The sequence below is a fragment of the Myxine glutinosa genome, chromosome 2, assembly GCF_964187855.1.
Source record: "Myxine glutinosa chromosome 2, kmMyxGlut1.1, whole genome shotgun sequence".
NCBI lineage: Eukaryota > Metazoa > Chordata > Myxini > Myxiniformes > Myxinidae > Myxine > Myxine glutinosa.
In genome coordinates, this window is record NC_136262.1 from 233,944,196 (window position 1) to 233,967,087 (window position 22,892).

The 22,892-nt window shown below is 40.7% G+C and overlaps 1 protein-coding gene across 1 annotated transcript in view; it reads left to right on the forward strand.

Annotated features, from left to right (window-relative positions):
* Positions 1 to 22,892, forward strand: part of NPR1 (natriuretic peptide receptor 1) — a 194,499-nt gene that overhangs the window by 163,536 nt on the left and 8,071 nt on the right. Inside the window, exons 17-20 of the mRNA XM_068106078.2 lie at positions 5,092 to 5,238; positions 10,097 to 10,220; positions 18,649 to 18,717; positions 22,139 to 22,313. Of these exons, the coding sequence (XP_067962179.1) occupies positions 5,092 to 5,238; positions 10,097 to 10,220; positions 18,649 to 18,717; positions 22,139 to 22,313 (515 nt within the window). The remainder of the gene's footprint in view (positions 1 to 5,091; positions 5,239 to 10,096; positions 10,221 to 18,648; positions 18,718 to 22,138; positions 22,314 to 22,892) is intronic.

Genomic DNA, 22,892 nt, shown 5'->3' on the forward strand with positions numbered 1-22,892 from the left:
GAGAGTTCTTTACAATGAGATATGTCTCCATTTTTGCTATGCGGCGCTTTCGGGGATATAGAGGTGCAAAGTTTTTTGGTTTTTCCAAGATGGCGCCCATACCACGCGACCTATGATGTCATAATTATCATTAAAAAATTCTACAGGAGGAGGTGCACCGATGGTGTAAATTTCCTGTCAATCAGACCAACGGTTGCAGAGAAAATCATATTTATTCTGTGCAGACAAACAAACAGACAGACAAACAGATAAACAAACGGACTCAAATGCAATATAATACCCTCTCTTCTGGGTAACTAGAGAGTTCATTGAACACCTTTACCCCATGCAGTCTTGAGAAAAAGGACATGCGAAGGGTCTTTTTTAACTCTTGCTTTGCATTGCTGAGCACAATCTATATTAGCTTTGTTCATGAACTTTGAATAACAGACGCATTGGCAACCATGTGAAGCAGATGGGTCAAATGGAACAGTCCAGAGCTGAACCTCCTGCCAACTCTTTTCAGAAAAACTGACGATTTTGGAACGATGTTTGATTTTTTTTAATGCACTTTTTTAAAATAACATTTTAAAAAATGTAAAGATTAAAAAAATCCAGTTTCTCGGCAATCGTTGGTCCGATTGACACAAAATTTTACCATAGTCATATACAAAAGTGCCTGTAGATTTTTTTATTCGTAATTATGATGTCATAGGTCACGTGGAACGGACACCATCTTGGAGAAACGTTACACCTCTATATCTCCAAAAACGCTCAATGGGAAAAAATTGAAACAAGGCTCATTGTCAAGTACTCCCCATGGGGAATGAGATATGTTAATGATCTGTTTGAAATTTATTGAGCATGATCTACCCAACATTTATATTGGAGAATATAAACTGATGATGTCATCACTCATGTGGTCTGGCAGCCATATTGGATCAAATAAAAAACCCTTCAAAAACAGAAGAGATGGCTCGCACCAGGTTGACTGCGCAGGGTAAGTATTCCATGAATACCATCTAGTTCAGAGTTGAGCTCATTGCTAGACAGCTTATAGCAACAGTGTTTTGTGGCCTTAAAATTAAACCCAACCAAAAAATTCGTTTCAATAAAAAGGTTGTGAAAATTACTCCTAATGTCATGCTTTGATAGCAAAAATAAAATGAAAAAACATTGTGTGGTGACTGCGAAATTCTAGTGAAAGAGAAGACTTCCAGCATTAAACGGAATATATATATTTAATTTTTGACTTTGAGTAAACCATACCAGCCAACATTGAAATACATACACTGCATGACCAAATGTATGTTGACACCTGAACATCACACATCTCATTCCAAAATCATGGGCCTTTGTATGGAGTTGGTCCCCCATTTGCTGATATAACAGCTTCCACTCTTCTGGGAAGGCTTTCCACTAGATGTTGGAACATTGCTGTGGGGATTTCCTTCCATTCAGCCACAAGAGCATTAGTGAGTTTGGGCACTGATGTTGAACGATTAAGCCTGGCTCGCAGTCAGCGTTCAAATTCAACCCATAGGTGTTCGATGGTGTTGCGGTCAGGGCTCTGTGCAGACCAGTCAAGTTCTTCCACACCGATATTGACAAACCATTTCTCTATGGACCTCGCTTTGTGCATGGGGGCATTGTAATGCTGAAACAGGAAAGGGCCTTCTCCAAACTGTTGCCACAAAGTAGGAAGCACACAATCGTCTAGAATGTCATTGTATGCTGTAGCGTTAAGATTTCCCTTCCCTGGAACTAAGGGGCCTAGCCCGAACCATGAAAAACAGCCCCAGACCATTATTCCTCCTCCACCAAACTTTACAGTTGGCAATATGCATTCCGGCAGGTAGCGTTCTCCTGGAATCGGCCAAACCCAGATTTGTCCGTCAGACTGCCAGATTGTGAAACGTGATTCATCACTCCAGAAAACGCGTTTCCACTGCTCCAGAGTCCAATGACGGCGAGCGTTACGCCACTCCAGCCGACGCTTGGCATTACGCATGGTGATCTTAGGTTTGTGTGCGCTGCTCGGCCATGGAAACCCATTTAATGAAGCTACCAACAAACAGTTATTGTGCTGACGTTGCTTCCAGAGGCAGTTTGGAACTTGGTCGTGAGTGTTGCAACCGAGAGCAGATGATTTTTACGCGATACGTGCTTCAGCACTCTGCGATCCCGTCCTGTGAGCTTGTGTGGCCTACCACTTCGCAGCTGAGCTGTTTTTTCTCCTAGACGTTTCCATTTCACAATAACAGCACTTACAGTTGACCAGGGCAGCTCTGGCAGGGCAGAAATATGACAAACTGACTTGTTGGAAAGGTGGCATATGATGATGGTGCCACGTTTGAAGTCACTGAGCTCTTCAGTAAGGCCCGTTCTACTGCCAATGTTTGTCTATGGAGATTGCATGGCTGTGTGCTTGATTATATATACCTGTCAGCAATGGGTGTGGCTGAAACAGCCGAATCCACTAATTAGAAGGGGTGTCCGCATACTTTTGGGCATGTAGTGTATATAATGTGATGCAACCTCTGATTCAGGTTTTCATTCCACCAATAGTCTTGTGTCAAAAGTGTTCCAATGTATGGAAATTGGTGAATGTTTAGGTCAGCAGTCGAGGTGAAAATCCAGAACTAAATGGTTCAGGTAGTCCTTTGGAGCTGTGTCAATTTGACCAATATCTCAGTGAAATGGACCAAAATCAAATTAACACGGATAGTGATCAAGACAACCTCAGCGATCATTTACACAATGCAGATTGACAAGTTATTTTGCTTGTTATCTGTCTGCAGACCATTGGAGAAGCATTGACTCTTGCAATGACAAAGGCCCCATGCCACCGATGTGCCGTTAATACAACCATCCCATGCCACAGAGCCCAGGCTCACCTCCGAATTATGGATCTCAAGCCATAGCTTAGGGAATATACTTTTTTATTTTTTTGCATAAACAGAAGGCACCTTTGCCACATGGATGTTTAAACTTGTTTTTTCCTTGAAGCATGCTGAAAAAAAACTTCGCTTGGGACCAAACAGCCAATATTCATTTCGATGAAACTTCACCTATTTCTGCCTCATGCAATAGAGAGGTCCCACACTGTGGAATCTGAGCCTTCCTGAAAACCCATTTCCCTGAGTCCTGGGCACTGGACCATCTCCCTGAACCATGCCAGAGTCCACACCTCACAATGCAGAGGCCCTATACCATAGAACCAAGGCCTGCCTCCGAGCCCCAGGGCCTGGGCCCCTCAACCCGCCCAACATCAATGAGCTGGTCCATCCCTTATTTTGTGGAGGCCCCAAAATTGTATTTGTTTACATTACTGCAATCGCCTAAGAGAAATTGACTCATAGTACACATGGAAATTTGAAAATTATTTGCAGATCGATTCATCTGAGGCACTGCAGGGAAAAGCAATAATTACAGATTGCCAATTTCTCCACCTCCCTCCCCGCAGTGATGTTATTGCCTGGAGGTCGTGGAAATAAAGTACGATCACAAAAACGAGATCACAAAACGAGTTTTGCTGGATAAATTTACTATTTTACAAATCAAAGATGAAGTAAACACACATAATATCTAATTTCTGTGTTATCAAAAGATAGTTTATGGTGAACATGGTGTATAGGTGTTGTCTGAGTTTAAACTATGTGTAATTTCTTCAACATGGGAAGACCGTCGTTACACAGTGTACCAATGACCTGTTACACAATGAATTGAGACCATTTTGGTCCAGGTGACAGCCAGGTATGCTGTGTCGAGGAGTGACCAAACGACACAATCATACTCTCATGGTGTGACAATTTTGACATTGCACATTGTAACCACTATTCCACAGCAGTGATTGATTTGGAATTTATAAATCATCTCCCATAAATTGCAGACTCGCAGCCTTGTTTGTGGTTTACATCTCTTGGACCTTAAAAGGACAAATTTACAAAAGATGAAGACAACAAACGCACCTGAACCGAAATAGCTGTGGGGGCACTGTCTGGCATGAACCATGCAAGTCTAAGTTGGTTTGGAGACAGTAGTTGAGTGAGATCAGTGTGGAATCGGTGCAAGACCTTGCAGTACCACTCGCCATCTTACCATTGACGTCCTCGAACCAATACGGTCCCAGCATACCCCATCTGGCATTCAATGCACAGAAACAGGGGTGGACTTTGTGTCCTTGAGAGACATCTCAGACACCTCCTGAGGAGGCTCATCACCCCAGAAGATGTTGTTGTGTTTGTTGATAGCCCCATTCGAATTGAAGTGCGTTTCATCAATTCAGTTCATTTCATTTCAGTCACTGAACCAATCACACATTGTTACTCATCTTGCCATGTCATTCAGTGTTAGTTTATGCCTTACGTATATGATGTAGGGGTAGAGCTTGAGTTCAGAAGTGAGAATGTGCCACACAGATGAGGCTGAGGTCACCAGTTCTCGGAAACGCCGACAGTGGGGTTTCTTAGGACTTTCGATTGCAGAATCTCTCACAAGATCAATGTTCCCTTGGTCCCTGGTAACACTTGGTGGGCGGCCACTGTTGCCTTTAATTTGATTTTCCACGCTTCCATGTGCTTGGAAGTGCTCCACAAACTGCTGAATGCTCCTATTGGAAGGTCCATTACAGGTGTGAACATTGTAATACTGACAGTGCCGTTGGCGCACCTGCACGTATAATTTTGTCTCAAACCACAAAGTCACGATTTTCACTTTTTGTTCCACTGTGAACACCATAGTTGATGTAGGGTCCCACTGACTACTTGGTAGAAATGGCCACCACCACCACCATAACCTGCAAGAAAGAAGAGTATAGCACTACAAACGACAGAATATCAGGCTGTTTGAATCGTCCAATTTTTTGAAACACCCGATATATATACATATCCTGTTTCTTTTTTTGTTGACAAATCAAATTCAATTTTGCAGGAATGGGTCACTGATCCTTTTGCTCATTTTATCCATATTTGTTTTCTTGGGTGTTCATTTGGACAATACTGTACTTCAATATAATTAATATGTTTGTTGCTAAATAAATAGTTGAGATGTTATTTTTCTTGAAACAAACGGGATTTCTCATTTGGGATTTTCCCATGATTTTCTTTTCAGGGGAAACAGCACAAACATTTTGGACAACCTGCTGTCTCGGATGGAGCAATATGCCAACAACTTGGAAGAGCTCGTGGAGGAGAGAACACAGGCATACTTAGAGGAAAAACGCAAGGCTGAGGCCTTGCTTTACCAAATACTCCCTCAGTAAGCAAGTTACTTTGCTCATAACCATACACTATATTCAGTAATCTTTTCATTTTTTTCCTCATATTGTCCTTGCAAATGACTTGTATTTATCTAGTCCTCTTTGTTGGTCATTGCAGCTTCACATTCACATTTGCCCATTGTGACATTTCAATGGACCTTGCAACCCTGGTGGTTCCATTGTCCTCTGAGTTCCACCGAGGCACAAATAAATAAAGAGATTTGTCAGGGTACCAGCACACAGTGGTCTACTCCTTTTGATAGACACCTTGGGATTTTTACAATCCACAATCAAATGTGAGCAGATGAGACAGCTGGCTTACCACCCCGTTCAAAGGACGACATACCCTATGATGCGAGGCTCCACCACCAAAATGCGAGGATGAAAGTTTGCGTTCAGATCCTGTTTTCTGATGAATAAGGCCATAAAATCTGGAGCATCGTGCAAAAAGCATACTTTGTTATTCTTGAGCAGTTTTTGTTTCTCTCTACGAGAGCAAGAGTCATGGAAAAACAAGGCTACATTGAGTGAGCGATAGCGCGGCAACAATTGGGCGTAACCGGCAAGGGGGATAAATGTGGAGGAAGTGAGAGAGTGCGAGAAAACTCTCAAATGAACAAGTAAGAGGGTTGGGTTGTAAACGATTAATGGGGGTAATCAAGATTATGCATCAGGATGAGGGATGGTATGTTGTGGTGCAATGTCTGCTTGAAGCTCTGGAGGGAAGAGTGGGAAAACACGGTCTATGAAAGATGGTTTCATAGGACAGGACAAGTGAGAAACAAAGTTGTTGAGATATACAGTCAGCCTGGATTTTGGAACTTTCACCAGAACCAGATAACTGGAAGAACACATGTAATCTTAGAATTGCTGGGGATGGTTGGAGGACAGAGAGTAGAGGGAGCAATATAGGAGAATAGGCGGTGGAAAACAGACACCACTGACCTGCATGCGATGAGAAAGAAACATACCTTGTGCTTTTGCTTCATCGCAGGAGATTCCAATAATCTTGAGAGCTATAGAATCTACAGCATCTAGGAGAGATATGTGATGCTGGGGCACGAATCCATAGGGGAGTAGTCCATTGAGCCACAAACAAAAACCTTGTAGACTTTGATTTTCCAAGGAATGATGGAGGATCAGCAGTCTGCGGCTGGCTTTGGGGGGGGGGCAGTTTTGCTCTGTGGTCGACCCAGGAAAGGTCACGCCTGATGATGAGGCTGAGAAGTTCAGGAGACTAAACCTCTTACAGTGGCTGGCCATGGAAACAAACAGGTGGGTTAGTTTGACGATCCTTCCAGAGCAATATGGTGGGACAGTGAGATTTTCAGGATTGAAGGGCATGTTCCATTTATCAGATCAGCATCTAATGAATTCCAGATCAGCAGAAAGAGACCCAGCAGCAGTCTACTGAGCAGCGTGATGGAATACTGCACAATGTGGAATTTTGTTCGAAAAGGAAGAGAGGGTTTTCCAGAGAATTTGTGATCGAATTTTGGGACAGTTGGATGAATTTTGATATTGTACAATTCATACAAATTTGCACTCGATAAATTCAGACCATTTTCCCATTGCTTTTTTTGCAATGGAATTTTGTTGGAACAATGCATTCTAACTTCCAAGACAGTTCTACCATTAATGAAGACCTTGGAATTTTATTCTGAAAAGTTTCAAATTGTGTGGACGTTTTCTGAAAAATGACTAATCTCAGGGGAATATAGGTATACCTAAATTTCAGATACATCAAACAGTGATTTGTTGGGATCGTTTTCACCACTTTATTTATTTTCCAGAAACAAGTTGTATCTTCAGAAAAAGAAGCATCGAGAGGCATTTTGGGGTAAAAGTCTGGACCAATGCTTTTTAACCTAATTTGGACATGTAGAATCCAAAAATTCATGTTACCAAGCAGAATTCTGGATAGTTAACCCTTTTATTTCCATTTCGAAATGCTCCTGGTGGTGGTGGTGGTTTGTGTGCAGCTTCACATCCCAAGCCCACTGCCCTAACCATTAGGCCAACACCAGGTATTTCTGCTAAGTAACTTGATTCTAATTAAAACTATGTGAATATCATGTTTTTCATAACTGAGCTGCAAGGAAAAGCACATATTATATTTCCTTTCTCCAGTTAGCATCGATTAAACAAAAACTTGCCATATTCAAAGTAAAATTTGATTATCGACCAATTAAAAAGAAGATGAAATATGCAGGCATGTTGCGATGTGATGTAAGTGGCTCCATATAGGATTTTGATAAATGGAAATTATCTTGCCAGTGCAAATTTCCCTAATTATTTATCAATAACAATCCAGGTCTATCACAGCCTTTCATGTTAGGATTATGGCAAAGAACTGTATATACTGTAGGACCATCCTCCTATAGTACTTTATCATTGCACAATTGAAAAAAAAATTGACAGCAATAATAAAGCTAATTATCCAAACAAATTATTAATTTTCTTATTATTTCAGATCGCACAGTATATCCTGAGGTTGGCTTAGCGGTTAGGGTGCTGGCTTGGCGATCCTAGGATCCTGGGTTTGAATCCCGGTCGATCGCTAAATTAACACCAGGGGGGTTGACTCAGCCTGTCATACCTTCCGAGGTCGGCAAATTGAGTACCATCTTGCTGGGATGAATGATCCCGGTGTGTACCCCGGTTTAGAATAGGTACACCGTATCCCTGCGCATCCCTGCACATCGTAAGAGTGCAACAAAGGGTTGGCGTCAGGAAGGGCATCCGGACCATAAAACATAGCCTCAAACAGGGAACCATGATTGTCATGGGGCCCGCAAGGCTAAACCCCCGCTCCAGCGGGGAAAATGGCCTTAAAACGATCATTCATTCATTCATTTTTGCACAGTATATTTGGCTGAAATGAAGCAGCTTCCCCATGCTGTTCAGAGTTTGAGAATGGAAACTTTGTGGTTAAGAAAACAGATCGTCCATTCATCAACATAAAACTCTCAGAAAGAATGCAAACGCAGCAGCCAGTTTCTGCAAACACAAGAGATACACTAATTTAAACCAAACCTTAATGGGAGGCACTGCATCACGGAGTATGCTGTCCTTCACATAGCGATGTAAAGCTGGTAGTCACCTAATTATTGAACGAAATCACTTTTTTTTTAAAGTTTGAAATCACATAATTATTGAACGAAATCACTTTTTTTTTAAAGTTTGAAATCACCTAATTATTGAATGAAATCACACGTTTTTAAAAAATTTGAAATCACATAATTATAGAACGAAATCACATGTTTTTTTTAAAGTTTGAAATCACATAATTATTGAACGAAATCACATGTTTTTTTAAAACTTTGAAATCACATCATTATAGAACGAAATCACATGTTTTTAAAAAAGTTTGAAATCACCTAATTATTGAATGAAATCACATGTTTTTTTTTAAAGTTTGAAATCACCTAATTATTGAACGAAATCACATGTTTTTTTTAAACTTTGAAATCACATAATTATAGAACGAAATCACATGTTTTTTTTAAAGTTTGAAATCACCTAATTAATTATTGAATGAAATCACATGTTTTTTTTTAAAGTTTGAAATCACCTAATTATTGAACGAAATCACTTTTTTTTTTTAAGTTTGAAATCACCTAATTATTGAACGAAATCACGTGTTTTTTTAACGTTTGAAATCACTTAAATATTTAACGAAATTACACTTTTTAAAAAAGCTTGAAGTCACATAATTATTTAACAAAATCACGTGTTTTTATGCCTCCGCCGACAAAGTTGCCACAGGAATTATGTTTTTGGGTTACCCGTCTGTCAGTCCTTCTGTCCGTCCTTCTGTACGGGCTAAACCTCGTTTTTCTCAGCAACCATATGTCCGATTGAGATGAAACTTTCAGGGTAGAAGTGACACCCATGCAGAATGTTTTTATAATAATTGTGACATGATAGGTCACGTGGTATGGCAGCCATCTTGGATTAAAAGCAAATAATGTAAAAATTATTTCTTGGAAACCGCTAATGGAAAAATTTGAAACTTGCCAAATTGTCAAGTACTCCCAATGCGGAACAAAAGCATGATAATGATGACATCATCGGTGAAGTGGTATACCAGTCAAAAATGTTTTAATCGAATTCCTTATCCTAAAAATCTTAAATTGCATGCACATGATCTATGACACATTTGTATTGAAATATTAAATTTATGACGTCATAGGTCACATGGTTTGGCAGCCATTTTGGATTGAAGGAAAATATTAAATAATTATATCTCTGAAACCGCTCACCCTATCGATGCGAAATTTTACAAATACCATCTAACAGCACTGCTGCATGTGGTTTGAAAATGATGATGTCATAGGTCATGTGGTTTGGCAGCCATCTTGGATAGAAAAACGAACCTTATCCGATCAAAACGAAACTTCACAAACGTGATCCCCAACCCATACATATGAAGAGTGATGGCATCTACCTGTTGTGGGACTATGCAGAGGCATATTGGCGACACAGTTTTTAAAGTTTTTTTAAGTGTTCTAGTTTTTTAAGTTTGAAATCACTTAAATATTTAACGAAATCACTTTTTTTTAAGCTTGAAGTCACATAATTATTTAACGAAATCACATGGTTTTTTTTGAAAGTTTGAAATCACCTAATTATTGAACGAAATCGTTTTTTAAAAGTTTGAAATCACCTAATTATTTAAAGAAAGCACGTGTTTTTAAAGTTTGAAATCACCTAATTATTTAACGAAATCATGTGTTTTTTAAGTTTGTAGCAGTAGCAGACTATTGTAGCACGAGTTTTAGTAATAATTACCATGTAACCTTGTTATTTCTTTTGTGTGATAGATAAGTAATCCAATGATCATCTTCCTTTCAGCTCTGTGGCAGAGCAGCTGAAGAAGGGTGAAACGGTGCAGGCTGAGGCCTTCGATAGTGTCACAATCTACTTCAGCGACATCGTGGGATTTACTGCCATGTCAGCTGAGTGCACACCTATGCAGGTACCCCAAATATGGAGAGTGTATGTTTACATTGAGTGGAAATAATATAATTATTTCCAATCTGAAAAAAGTTAAGGGTTGTGACCTCAGTCCATATCGACAATTAAAACCTCAAATTGAGATTTGTATTTTGAAATGAAATTGGATGAATAGATAGATGAGTGGTTAACATTTTAAAATATATCAAAACGGTCTCATGCCAATTATGTTGTATTTACATTAAATACAATTTAAAAAACTAGAACGACAATTGGTAGAGCGCATACCTCCGCCAGGCTGAACAGTTTATGTTATCCCACTGATAGGCTGGATCTGGATTCGGACCTGAACCAAAATCTAATCGGCTTGTTCTTGCCGCCGATGCAACTCATCCACCTAGTTTTGTCATTATCCGTCCACAACTTTTTGAGAGATCATGATATATATCGCTGTTGGACCAATCTCTCAATTATGAAGAATCGTTTGCAAGTTTTATAAATCCTCAGATCCAGATCCGGATCTTTCCCAAATTCTAATAATTTAGTCTTTGTCACACACCCAACCTCTTGACCAAATTTCCAAATCTGTCCACAACTTTTTTGAGGTATCCTGTTCACAGACAAACATACAGACAACCAGACAGCGGTGAAAACATAACCTCCTTCCACCTTAGGTGGCTGAGGTAATAAAAAATACATATTTGTATCCTCTTAATAATTATTTATATTTGTATGTGGAAGAATAGAAAAAACATTGTTGCATTTTGGACAATTCGGCCGGCAAGTTGCATCATCATTGAAGTGCTGCTGTTCTGCGGATGCAGTGCCCCTGCACCTTAGGGCTGGAATTTATTGGTTGAACAGGGTGCTGGCAATTTGGGCAGCATGACGAATTTGGTCAAGATACATCAGAAATTTGGAAATTCCTACCCTTCACCGAAAGACACCATGGGATGTTTAACGTCCACCAGTAATCAATATTGGCACGCGGGTCTGAACGGTGGTGAATCCACCAGACCACATGTTCTCAATTGTCCTAATCTCAATTTAGCTTTGGTCCACAGGCTGAGTGGTGTCCCTCCCAAATTATGATCTGAATCACTATGATTGAATTTTAGCAAACTGATCCGACATTTTTATTACTTTTGTCCTCTGCAATCAGTTCCTCTCCACTGCATGTTGTTAGCTCACTCTCCCCATCTGAACATTGCATATTCGAGCTAGACTCATCACCGTACATCATTCCAAGAAAGGCTCGTTTGGAACGTCTCACATACTTTATTACACCCGTTTTCATGTTGAAATTTCATATAAATCTTTACCAGTATGAACTTAAATAGGACACTTTTGAATATTACTCAATCAGACAAATGATTAGCAATGTGATACAAATCAGCATTCACAAGTGGCCTATTTCATGACAAATGCCCTTTAGGGTGCAGAATAAAAACCTTCACCAGATATAAAATGTAATTTTAATTGTGTTTGTAATATAATAATCAAGTTTTCAACTGGCTTTTTTTTCACTGTAAATTTACTATTTATTCAGAGGACGCAATGGCCTGCTACTTGATGTGTCTCTGAATGAATGAATGATCGTTTTAAGGCCATTTTCCCCGCTAGAGCGGGGGGTTAGCCTTGCGGGCCCCATGACAATCATGGTTCCCTGTTTGAGGCAATGTTTTTATGGCCGGATTCCCCTCCTGACGCCATCCCTTAGTCGCCTCTTACGATGCGCAGGGATACGGTGTACCTATTCTAAATCGGGGTACACACCGGGATAATTCATCCCAGCAAGCTGGTACTCAATTTGCCGACCTCGGAAGGATGACAGGCTGAGTCAACCCCCCTGCTGATGACAGGCTGAGTCAATTTAGCAATCGACCGGGATTCGAACTCAGGATCCTAGGATCCCAAGCCACGCCCTAACCGCTAAGCCAACACTAGGCTGATGTGTCTCTGCGTGACGTTTACAAATCGTCAGATGCATTCATTCGTTTATATTTCTACATCTCTTGGGTGAATAAATATCCCATTCACCTGATACACAAATTTATATAAAAAAGAGTAAGTTGTGTCTGTGTGAAGCCTTTTCTTTGATTCCAGAACCTATTCCATACTCCTGGGACAATTGCCCCAAATTTGCTCTACCGCATTATTGTAACAGGTTAGTGTTGGGTCAACGTCACAATAAAAACTGCAATTCTTAATAAAGTCGATGTTAAAAACCAAAAAAGAGAAAATCACTCTGGCTGATTGAGTGTCCCATTGGTCAGAGAGTGGCGGCGCTTGGCTTACGCCTTGGCCTTTCCTCGTCGCATTTGAAGATGAATTTTGTCAGGAATAAAACCAATTACATTTAAGTATTTATATTCTGTTTTAGAATGGAAATTAATATACAGTGCGTATCAAAAAAACGGTAATCCCAATTCAAGGGGTTAATATGCAAAGGTTATTTAGTTTGACAATTTACATGTGGTTTACCAATTATGAGGAGATCCTCAGCTTTCCATTTATGCCTTTCATGCATCATTGCTGTCACACATGACCAAGTACATGTTCATTGAAAATGACAAGTTCAAATCGCATTTTTACAAGTTTGGCTAATCGGTGCAAGTCAGGATAATTGGTGCAAAATGAACGTCAGATGTGAACTTTTCTCAGGAATGATTGACCTTTATGCACCCACATCTACAACATGTCCACCTCCCCTTTCAACACAAAGCTCACAGGCGCGGAGCATGCCCTGAACTGCTCGTCTCACCATAGCCGGGTCATTGCGCAAAGCATCCACTTCATGTCGAATACGGCCCTGCAATTCATCAAGATCACTGGGAGGAGTTACGAACACCTTGTTCTTTAAATGTCCCCAAAGGAAATAATCACATGGTGTGAGGTCAGGTGATCTTGACGGCCATTCCACTGCATGGTTGAGGGTGATGACTCGGTCTCCAAAGAGTTCCCTCCGTCGATCTCGGACAGTGATAAGACAATGTGCTTGGGCGCCATCTTGGTCTCACCAGAGATATCTGAAGACACCACGAACCTGTCGCTCAAAGTTCTCCTCCAGCTGTGGTAAAACTTCATCATTGATCATCTGCAGATACCTGTTACCATTGACATTCCTTTGAAAGAAAAATGGTCCGTTCACCTGACCACTTCCACAAAGTCCCAACCAAACAGTCCACTTTTGTCGATTCATATTGGTGTCAAAATTAAATTCGGGGGGTTGTCCTGTTGGTGCATATTCAAGAACATTATGGGTATTGACCTTGCCATCCATGACAAAAGCAGCTTCGTCGCCGATAATGAGATACATCAGGAAATTGACATCTGCTTCGCAACGTGCTATCAACCATCTGCCAAGCACCAGCCTCCTGGCAAAATCCCCTGGCGTAAGTTGATGCCGGATGTGAATCCGATATGGATGTTGGTGGAGGTCCAGTCTTGTGATTTGGTTGAATGCTGCCTAAAGGCAATCCCGTCCCATTTCGTCTTGCGCTGTTATCCCTAGGATGCTCCAAAACTTGCTGCCTTACTGCTGCAATGTTCATTTCCGATCGCCCAGTGTGCCTCCTACCAGAATTCTCCTTGTTGCGGTTGAGGCTAGTGCCATGCTCTTGGTATTTTCTAACATTCGCCCAGATGGTTTTGGCTGCTGGAGGCTCCCGTTCTAGGAAACGTTCCCTGAACGCATCACAAGTTCGCTGCAAACTTCCAGTTTGGTGAAAGGTTGTAACCACGAAGGTCCGCTGTTCAGTCATAAGTTGAACCATCTTTTCAATGACTCAGACTGTCTATAAACCCATACACTGTAGGCCCATCTTAAATACCCATCTTAAACAAAGGATGATGCAACCGACGATTACCAGACCAGCTTAACAATTTTACATAATCAACTTGGCAGTCGACAAGTAATGCGTCCATTTCAAACTGTCTTGCGCCGATTAGCCAAACTTGTAAAAATGCGATTTGAACTTCTCATTTTCAATGAACATGTACTCCGTCATGTGTGACAGCAATGATGCATGAAAGGCATCAATGGAAAGCTGAGGATTTCCTCATAATTTGTAAACCACATGTAAATTGTCAAACTAAATAACCTTTGCATATTAACCCCTTGAATTCGGATTACCTTTTTTTTGATACGCACTGTATAAAGGGTCCACAGTGCGGCTACAGTGAGTGCAAGTAGTCGTCACACTATCCTGTATGACTGAAAACTAGAAAATGAGGCCATTTACCCCATTACTGCCATGGTCAACTCCTGAGGTAGTCTTTGCTACAGCTTTAGACATCAATCTTGAGGGAACCACATCTAGATCAGGTAAACCAGCTTGTTGATTATAATACTGGTGGGGTAATTGTGTAAGCAATAATGAACTGTGCTTAGTATGTAGGTACATAATAAATAGAAGCTTTATGACTATATGCAAGCATCACCGACCTGCTGCTAGATATCAATTTAAGTTTATTTATTTATTTTACTGCTGCGTTTACTGTTTTTAACGTAAATTTTCCATTGAGATTTTTATTTCAGCGTTTACAGTTATAGAAATTACAATTTTCAAATGCTACAAATTGATTGAGATTTTATTTTTATTTATTTGTTTATTCTATGTGTTTGCGTTTTTTAATGTAAATTTTAATTTACGAAATCTTTCCAACGGTTCTCGGATTTTTTCCGTTGTACCGGATTCAATGTCTGTCGGCACGCCAAATTTCAGCCTATTTGGACCATCATCGCTAACTAACCCCTAACTTGCCAAGAAACTGTAAATCATACACATCACCTGCACTACCTGTGATTGAATTGAATACATTGTAAAGTGACAAGTATGACCTTTTATCAAAACGAACAACATGATCCAACCATAATCTGAAACAAAAGGTAATCCTTGGTGTTAAACAAACGGAGGTCACCAACAGTATTCACCTTTCCCATGAATTAACTGGAGTTTGTAGAACACCTTACCCTGTTCCGATTCATGTTCAAAAACCAAACACCAAACAAGGCGATTTGTGTTCCACAGTATTCAAGTATAAAATTCAGTTGCAATAAAATAAAAGTTTTAAAGTGCAGTCTTGATTAAAAGGGAATAGGAAAGCTCTGTTCAACTCTTTACCGCCGCCACTGAAGGTGGTCACCCCTGTCTGTTTGTCTGTCTGTCTGTGAACAGGATATCTCAAAAGATTGTGGACGGATTCGGACGACATTTGGTGGATAGGTTGGGTATCTGACAAGGACGAAATAATTAGATTTTGGTGAAGATCCCGATCCGGATCAGAGAATTTTTTAAAAGTGGCTCTTCACCATTGAGTGATGGGGCTAAAACCGATACATAGCACGATATCTCAAAAAGTTGTTGACAAATTCAGACGAAACTTGGTGGACAGGATGGTATGTGGCAAGGAAGAAATGATTCGATTTTGGTGAAGATCCAGATCTGGATATGAGAATTTTAAAGTGATTCTTCACTATTGAGTGATGGGGCTAAAACCGATACATAGCACGATATCTCAAAACGTTGTTGACGAATTTGGACGAAACTTGGTGGACAGGTTGGGTGTGTGACAAAGACGAGTTGATTCGATTTTGGTGAAGATCCGAATTCAGTTCTGGATACGAGTATTTTTTAATTTTCAAATGATTCTTTACCATTGAGGGATAGGCCAAAAACGATATTTATTATGATATTTCAAAATGTTGTGGACGGATTTTGACAAAATTGGTCGACAAGTTGGTTAGGCAACAAGAACAAGCGGATTAGATTTTGGTTCAAGTCCGAATCCAGATCTAGCCTATCAGTGGGATACAAAACATAAACTGTTCAGCCTGGTGGAGGTACGCGCTCTACCGAGTGCTGTTCTAGTGCTTTGTGTTTCTGATCACCATATACGTATATTAGGTTTGTTCATGAACTTTGAATGGCAGGAGTGTTGACAACTACACAAAGCCGATGGGTCAAATGGAACAGGCCAGAGCTGATCCTTCTGGCACCTTTGCCCTCAGACCGAGCGACAAATTTCATCGATCAAGGCGGCGTACATTTTTACCCTGCGCGAAGCGAAGCGAAAATCAGGGTTAGGCGATCGGTGGCGTACATGTGGCGTACGTGCGTGTCTGCATTTTAAAACTTCATTTCCTCGGCAATCATTGCTAATTGGGTCCGATTGACACGAAAATTTACCAAAGGAGCCCCTCCACCTGTATCATTTTTTTATTCATAATTATGGCATCATAGGTCAGGTGGTTTTATTCATATGACGCCATCTTGGAAAAACTTCACACTTCTTTATCTCCGAAACCCCTGAATGGGAAAAAATGAAACAAGGCTCATTGCAAAGTACTCTCCGTGGGGAATAAGATATGTTAATGATGATGTCATCGGTGCCTTCATTATGACGCCATAATTTGTACAACGCTTGTTCTGTTCGGTATGAAAAAAAAATTCTTTGCAACTGTTAGTCCAATGGACATGAAGTTTTTACTAGAGGAGTGCCTCATCCTGTAAAATTTTTTTAATGTTAACTACCTTAATTATGACGTCATAATTTGACAAGTACAACGCTTGATCCAGTCAGTATGAATTTGGTTTTCTCTGCATTTTCTGATCATTTTTCCTCAGTATGAATTTTTTTTTGTTGGTCGGATTGGCACGAAATTTTCACCATAGGAGCGATTCCTCCTGTAGAATATTTTAATGGTAATTATGACGTAATTGGTCACATGGCACAGGCGCCATCTTCGAAAAACCGAAAAACGTTGCTCCTCTATATCTCCGAAACCACTCCATAGAAAAAAATTAAAACATGGCTCATTGTAAAGAACTCCATATGGCGAATAAGTGTTGTTAACGATGACATCATTGATGCCTTAATTATGACGTCATAATTCGACAGGGAAAACCCTTAATCTGATCAGTTTGAAATTTATTGAGTGTGATCTACGCAACAATTATATTAGAGAATATAAATTAATGATGTCATCGCTAATGTGGTCTGGCAGCCATATTGGATCAAAGAAAAAACCCCTTCAGAAACGGAAGAGTTGGCTCACAACAAGTTGACTACACAGGGTAATTATTCTATGAATTCCATCTAGTTGGTTGAGTACTGCTAAACTGAGGGTTTTTGGAACTGGAAACAAGGCTATTTGTGTATTACAGTATTCAAGTGTATAATTCAATTGTAATAGAATAAAAGTTTTAAAGGCTGTGGAAAAAAAACCAGGCTGAAGAATTTACGTTTTATATCCCACTGATAGCTGCATCACCTAAACCAAACTCTAATCGGCTTGTTCTTGTCACCTTCCCAACTCGTCCACCTTGTTTTATCATAATCCATCCACAAATTTTGGATATGTCATGCTATATATATACGTATATCGTTTTTAGTTCAGCTGGACTTTAGTCCAGTGAGCTTATGCGATCGAGCAGTGTCCGTAGGTCAGTGAGTGCGTGAGTCTGTAAACTGTAAACATATCAGTCATTGTCGCTTGAACGAAACACACAATTTTGATGAAGCTTGGACACAAGCTTCATATTTGATACTTAACGAAGATGCATTGACCTCATCAAAATCTGCGCTCATTTAGGTGCACTGAGGGAATTTGCGGGGGCAGGGGGAGGAAGGGGGGTTTGACTCCCCCCAAAATTTTGCTTTCTTCTCCAAAACTACTCACACAATTTCAATGAAATTTGACCACAACCATCATCACCCGTGATGTACCTAAGTTTGTTCACGGCAAAAAAAAACAGGATCTGAAGGGGTTTTTTAACTGTTCCTATCTATGCCAACTGTTCCTATAATTGCAAACCTATCTATGCCAACCCCCGCTTTGTGGGGAAAAATGGCCTCTAAAGGTGGTTCTTCTTCTTCTTCTTCTGAAGGGGTTTGCAGGGGGCGCCCCAAAATAGGTATGTGCTTTCCTATCTGTAACTACTGTATATATACAATTTTGATGGAACTTGATCACAACCTTCATCACCCATGATGTACTAAAGTTTGTTTACGGCATTAAAAAAACATCAGGGGTTTGCCCCCCAAAATAGGTATTTAACCTGTGGTTTTCCAGACTTTCCGCTCTTACCTTTTAAAATATTCATTGGTACATCAAACTTGGTACAAGGCTTTATAATGATAAGTTACAGAACAACTTCGAGTTTCAGAGTGTTTCATCAATTTTTCAGAGTTACACCCTTTTTGGATTTAGAAAACATCACATCGGTAGGGGACATATATTGCAAAGCAATTCTTCCTCTTTTTTAATATGTTACATTAGTTCTTCGTACCTGTTGTTAGTTACCTCCGCTACCGAATGTGGACAGACGTTATGCTTTCACCCCTGTTTGTCTGTCTATCCATCAGTCTGGGGATTTTGATGTTGGGTTGAGAAAATAATTTGATGCACACAGGTAATCTCATATTGATTTAACCGATGTTTTTAGGTTGTGACGCTGCTGAATGATCTTTACACCTGCTTCGATGCCATCATTGACAATTTTGACGTTTACAAGGTAATGTATTTTTTTCTCAAATAAATGTTTCCATTTATATTGTGATTACATTGATGACCTCTTTGCTGATGACTCCACCCTCTGCTGTAGCATCCTTAATCCTTCAGGTAGGCAGGCAGCAGCTTCTTCCCTCCCTGCAGACCTTGATATAAATCATGAGGTGGTCCTCCCCTTCTACACTTGGAATATTTCATTCAATCCTGACAAATCTCACACTCTCAATGTGTTTCTCTGAAAATGTTGTCTGTTGATTCCTCCCATCTAACTCCTTAAAAATCCTCTTGAAGAAGTTCACATTTCTAGATTGGCCTCCAAAGCCAATCACCATAACTGGGCATCCCCTTTTGTGCAAAAGTCTGTGCTGGGCACACCTGAACTCCTATCCACCTGTAAGGCCTTCATTTGCAGCTAGATGGAGTACTGCTCTCTCCTTTGGGCTGGCAACCCTGCCTCACATCTTGCTCAGCTCAACACCATGGTACAAGGCTTTGGCTTTCTCTTTCTCTTTCTCCTTGTTCGGAGGGAGCAATGCTCCCTCCGAACTCTCAGTCCTCCAAGCTTCCCCAGCAACTCCAGGATGCACGTGTTCTAACCAGTAACCCACTTCTGGTTAAATTTCCAAAATCCATGCTGACGGCACACCTCAACTCTTTTATACCTTGCTTCTCCGGTCAACTCTTTTATACCTTGCTTCTCCGGTCAATGGAACCACCTTCCAGAGAGAGGCTCTTATATCTCATTTTTTTCCCTACAGGGTTTTGAGCAAACATTGCACCATCACCTTGTGTCATCCCTCATCCTAACCCATGATCTTTATGAGGCCCATTAACTCTTCCTGACCCAACCTTCTTTCTTGCTGATTCCATCATTCTCTCTCGCTCTCCCTTCCTTTGCTGACTGTGCCAATTGCTTCCTTGCTATCCCATTGTCAATTTATCCATGCTCTTCCATTAGCCTCGGTCTTGTAATCAGTGGTCTAATGCCGAGTGGAGAGCATTCCACGTTGTAGTTCTGGGATCTGATGAATTGCAATATAGAATTTATTACTACGGTCACGTGAAAAATTTAGTACACCGCATGTAAAGTTTTGACTTTTTCAACATATTTCAACATACAGCTATTTGATCTTCATTTCAACAATATTGACAGATAAAGGTGATATAATATAACAAATATCATGAAACATTTACGTGTTGTAGTCCATTGCATAATTTCAATAAACACAAATGCAAATTTCGCATGTGGAAAAAGTAAGTACACCCATGGCTCTAATAGGTGGTATTGCCCCTTTGGCAGAAACAACCTCAAGTAGGCGTTTCTTATAACTATCTACCAGTCTCTGACATCGACTGGGAGAAATTTTTGCCCACTCCTCCATGCAGAATTCTTTCAGCTGTGCGATGTTTGAGGGGTTTCTTGCATGCACAGCTCGTTTCAAATCCCCCCACAACATCTCGATTGGATTTAGATCCGGGCTTTGACTTGGCCATTCCAGAACGCTCCATTTCTTTCTTTTCAGCCATTCCTTGGTGGATTTACTGGTATGTTTAGGGTCATTGTCATGTTGCAAGGTCCACCTTCGGTTGAGCTTCAACTTTCTGACAGATGGCTTCACATTATCCTCAAGCACCCTCTGGTACAATGAAGAATTCATAATGGATTCTATGATGGTGAGCTGCCCAGGCCCTGATGCAGCAAAGCTGCCCCAAACCATAATATTTCCACCACCATGCTTTACAGTTGGTATCAGGTTCTTGTGGTCAAATGCTGTCTTTGGTTTTTGCCAAACATGTCTCTTGGTACTGTGGCCAAATAGCTCCACCTTTGACTCATTTGTCCAGAGCACATTGTTCCAGAAGTGCTGGTCTTTGCCTCGGTGTTCATTGGCAAACTTTAGTCTTGCCCTGATGTTCTTTCTGGACAGCAAAGGTTTCCTCCTGGCACACCTCCCATGTAGATCAAATTTGTGCAGTCTCTTTTGAATGGTAGGAGGAAATGTTGAGTTGGATCTTGGAGACGGCGTGAAGCTGGAAGGTGTGAAAACATTTTGCTACCTCGGAGACATGCTGAATGGAGAAGGTGGATCAGACTCGGCAACGGTTGCTAGAGTGAGATGTGCATGGAAGAAGTTTCGGGAACTGAGTGGCGTGCTGATGAGGAGGGGAGTGTCGTTGAAGCTGAAGGGAAAGGTGTATGCTGCATGTGTGAGAAGTGTTATGATTTATGGGAGCGAGACATGGGTAATGAATGTAGAGCAGCAACGAAGGTTGGAAAGGGTGGAAATGTGAATGGTTCGATAGATGTGCGGAGTATCGTTGAGAGAGAGGAAGACAAATGATCAATTGCGAAAGATGATGGGAATAGAGCCTGTGATTGATGCTGTGAAGAGGAACAGGTTGAGATGGTTTGGTCATGTGTTGAGGAAGGATGAAAGTGACTGGTTGAGAAGAGTGATGGAAATGAATGTAGAAGGAAGTAGAGGACGGGGAAGACCGAGAAAGACTTGGCTAAAGATTGTGGAAGAAGAAATGCGGGCAAGGGGGTTAACCAGGAGAGATTCAGAAAATAGGGCAAAATGGAGAACATGGTCATGGGGACCGCAAGGCTAACCCCCGCTCTAGCAGGGAAAATGGCCCTAAAATGCATGTTGTTGTTGTTTGTTTCTAATGGTAGACTCGTGCACTTTGACATCAACAGTGGCAAGAGCTACCTGTAGGTACCGTGATGACATTCTGGGGTTCTTCGAGACTTCTTTCAGCATCTTGCGGTCTGCTCTCGGGCTGAACTTGCTGGGGCGGCCTGGCTTGAACAAGTTGGCAGTTGTTTGGAATCTTCTCCACTTGTAGATGATCTTCCGGACAGTCGAATGATTGATTTCAAATTGTTTGGAGATCTTTTTAAATCCCTTCCCAGACTCGTAGGCATCTATAACCTTCTTTCTGAAGGCCTCAGGGAGCTCTTTTGATCTAGGCATGGTGACGCCACACACTTCAACAACAAAGAGCAAACCAAACTAAATGTCTGAGGTTTAAATAAGACAGGTTCCTCCAAGATCCTCTCTAACGATGTTCTAATCATTTGCACCTGAGCTGGTGCACCTGATTCTAATTTTAGGTATTTGAAGTAGTGATAAATGTAGGGGTGTACTTACTTTTTCCACATGCGAAATTTGCATTTATGTTTATTTAAATTATACAATGAACTACAAAATGTAAATGTTTCATGATATTTGTTATATTATATCACCTTTATCTGTAGATACTGTTTAAATGAAGATAAAATAGCTGTATGTTGAAATATGTTGAAAAAGTCAAAACTTTACATGGGGTGTACTTACTTTTTCACGTGACTGTATGTCGCTTCGCGCAATCGACAACAGATGTTTTCTTAATTTCATTTTTCCATGGGGTATGTTTTCCAGGTGGAGACCATTGGTGATGCATACATGGTCGTGTCTGGCTTGCCTGTGCATAATGGGAACGTGCATGCACGGGAAATTGCACGCATGTCACTCGCTCTTCTGGATGCTGTACGCACCTTCAAGATACGACAATGTCCTGAAGATCAACTGAAACTTCGCATTGGCATTCACACTGGTACGCGACATTGGGGACTGTGTAGTCAGGGGTGTCAATAGCCAGCACGGGCCCTGAGGCAAACAACCTCGGAGCCCCCACCCTACCCTTTCTCTCTTTTATAACTTTTAAAGGAATTATTTAATGAATATCCTAAATTAGAGTAAAATGAGCTTATAAATAAAGCAAAATCACAGCAGCAGCCTTTTTAGCTCACAGTGCAAGTGTTGTAAAGTAAATATATAAAATACTAACATATCTATTATACAAGTTGAAGTTGGTGCACTTCGTACGTGTTGCAGAGTACAGAACATACAGTACAGTCCAATTGTCCAAAGCACCATGGTAGTGGCAGAAACGGCCATGTTATCAACCCAACATTTGTGGGTTATATAGAGTACAGTAGATCTTCGCTCAGTTCTGTAAGTAAACCTTACTTCACGGATGTTGGGATGCCTCCAAATTTCTTAATTTAGTGTTATAAAGAGCATTAGCGTCTGTTTAAAAAGCTAAGCATACGTGTTTGTGGTTTATTATATATTTACTTCCTGTAGAAGCCGTTGCTCCCACAGAAATGCCATTCGAACTATAAGCTATTTA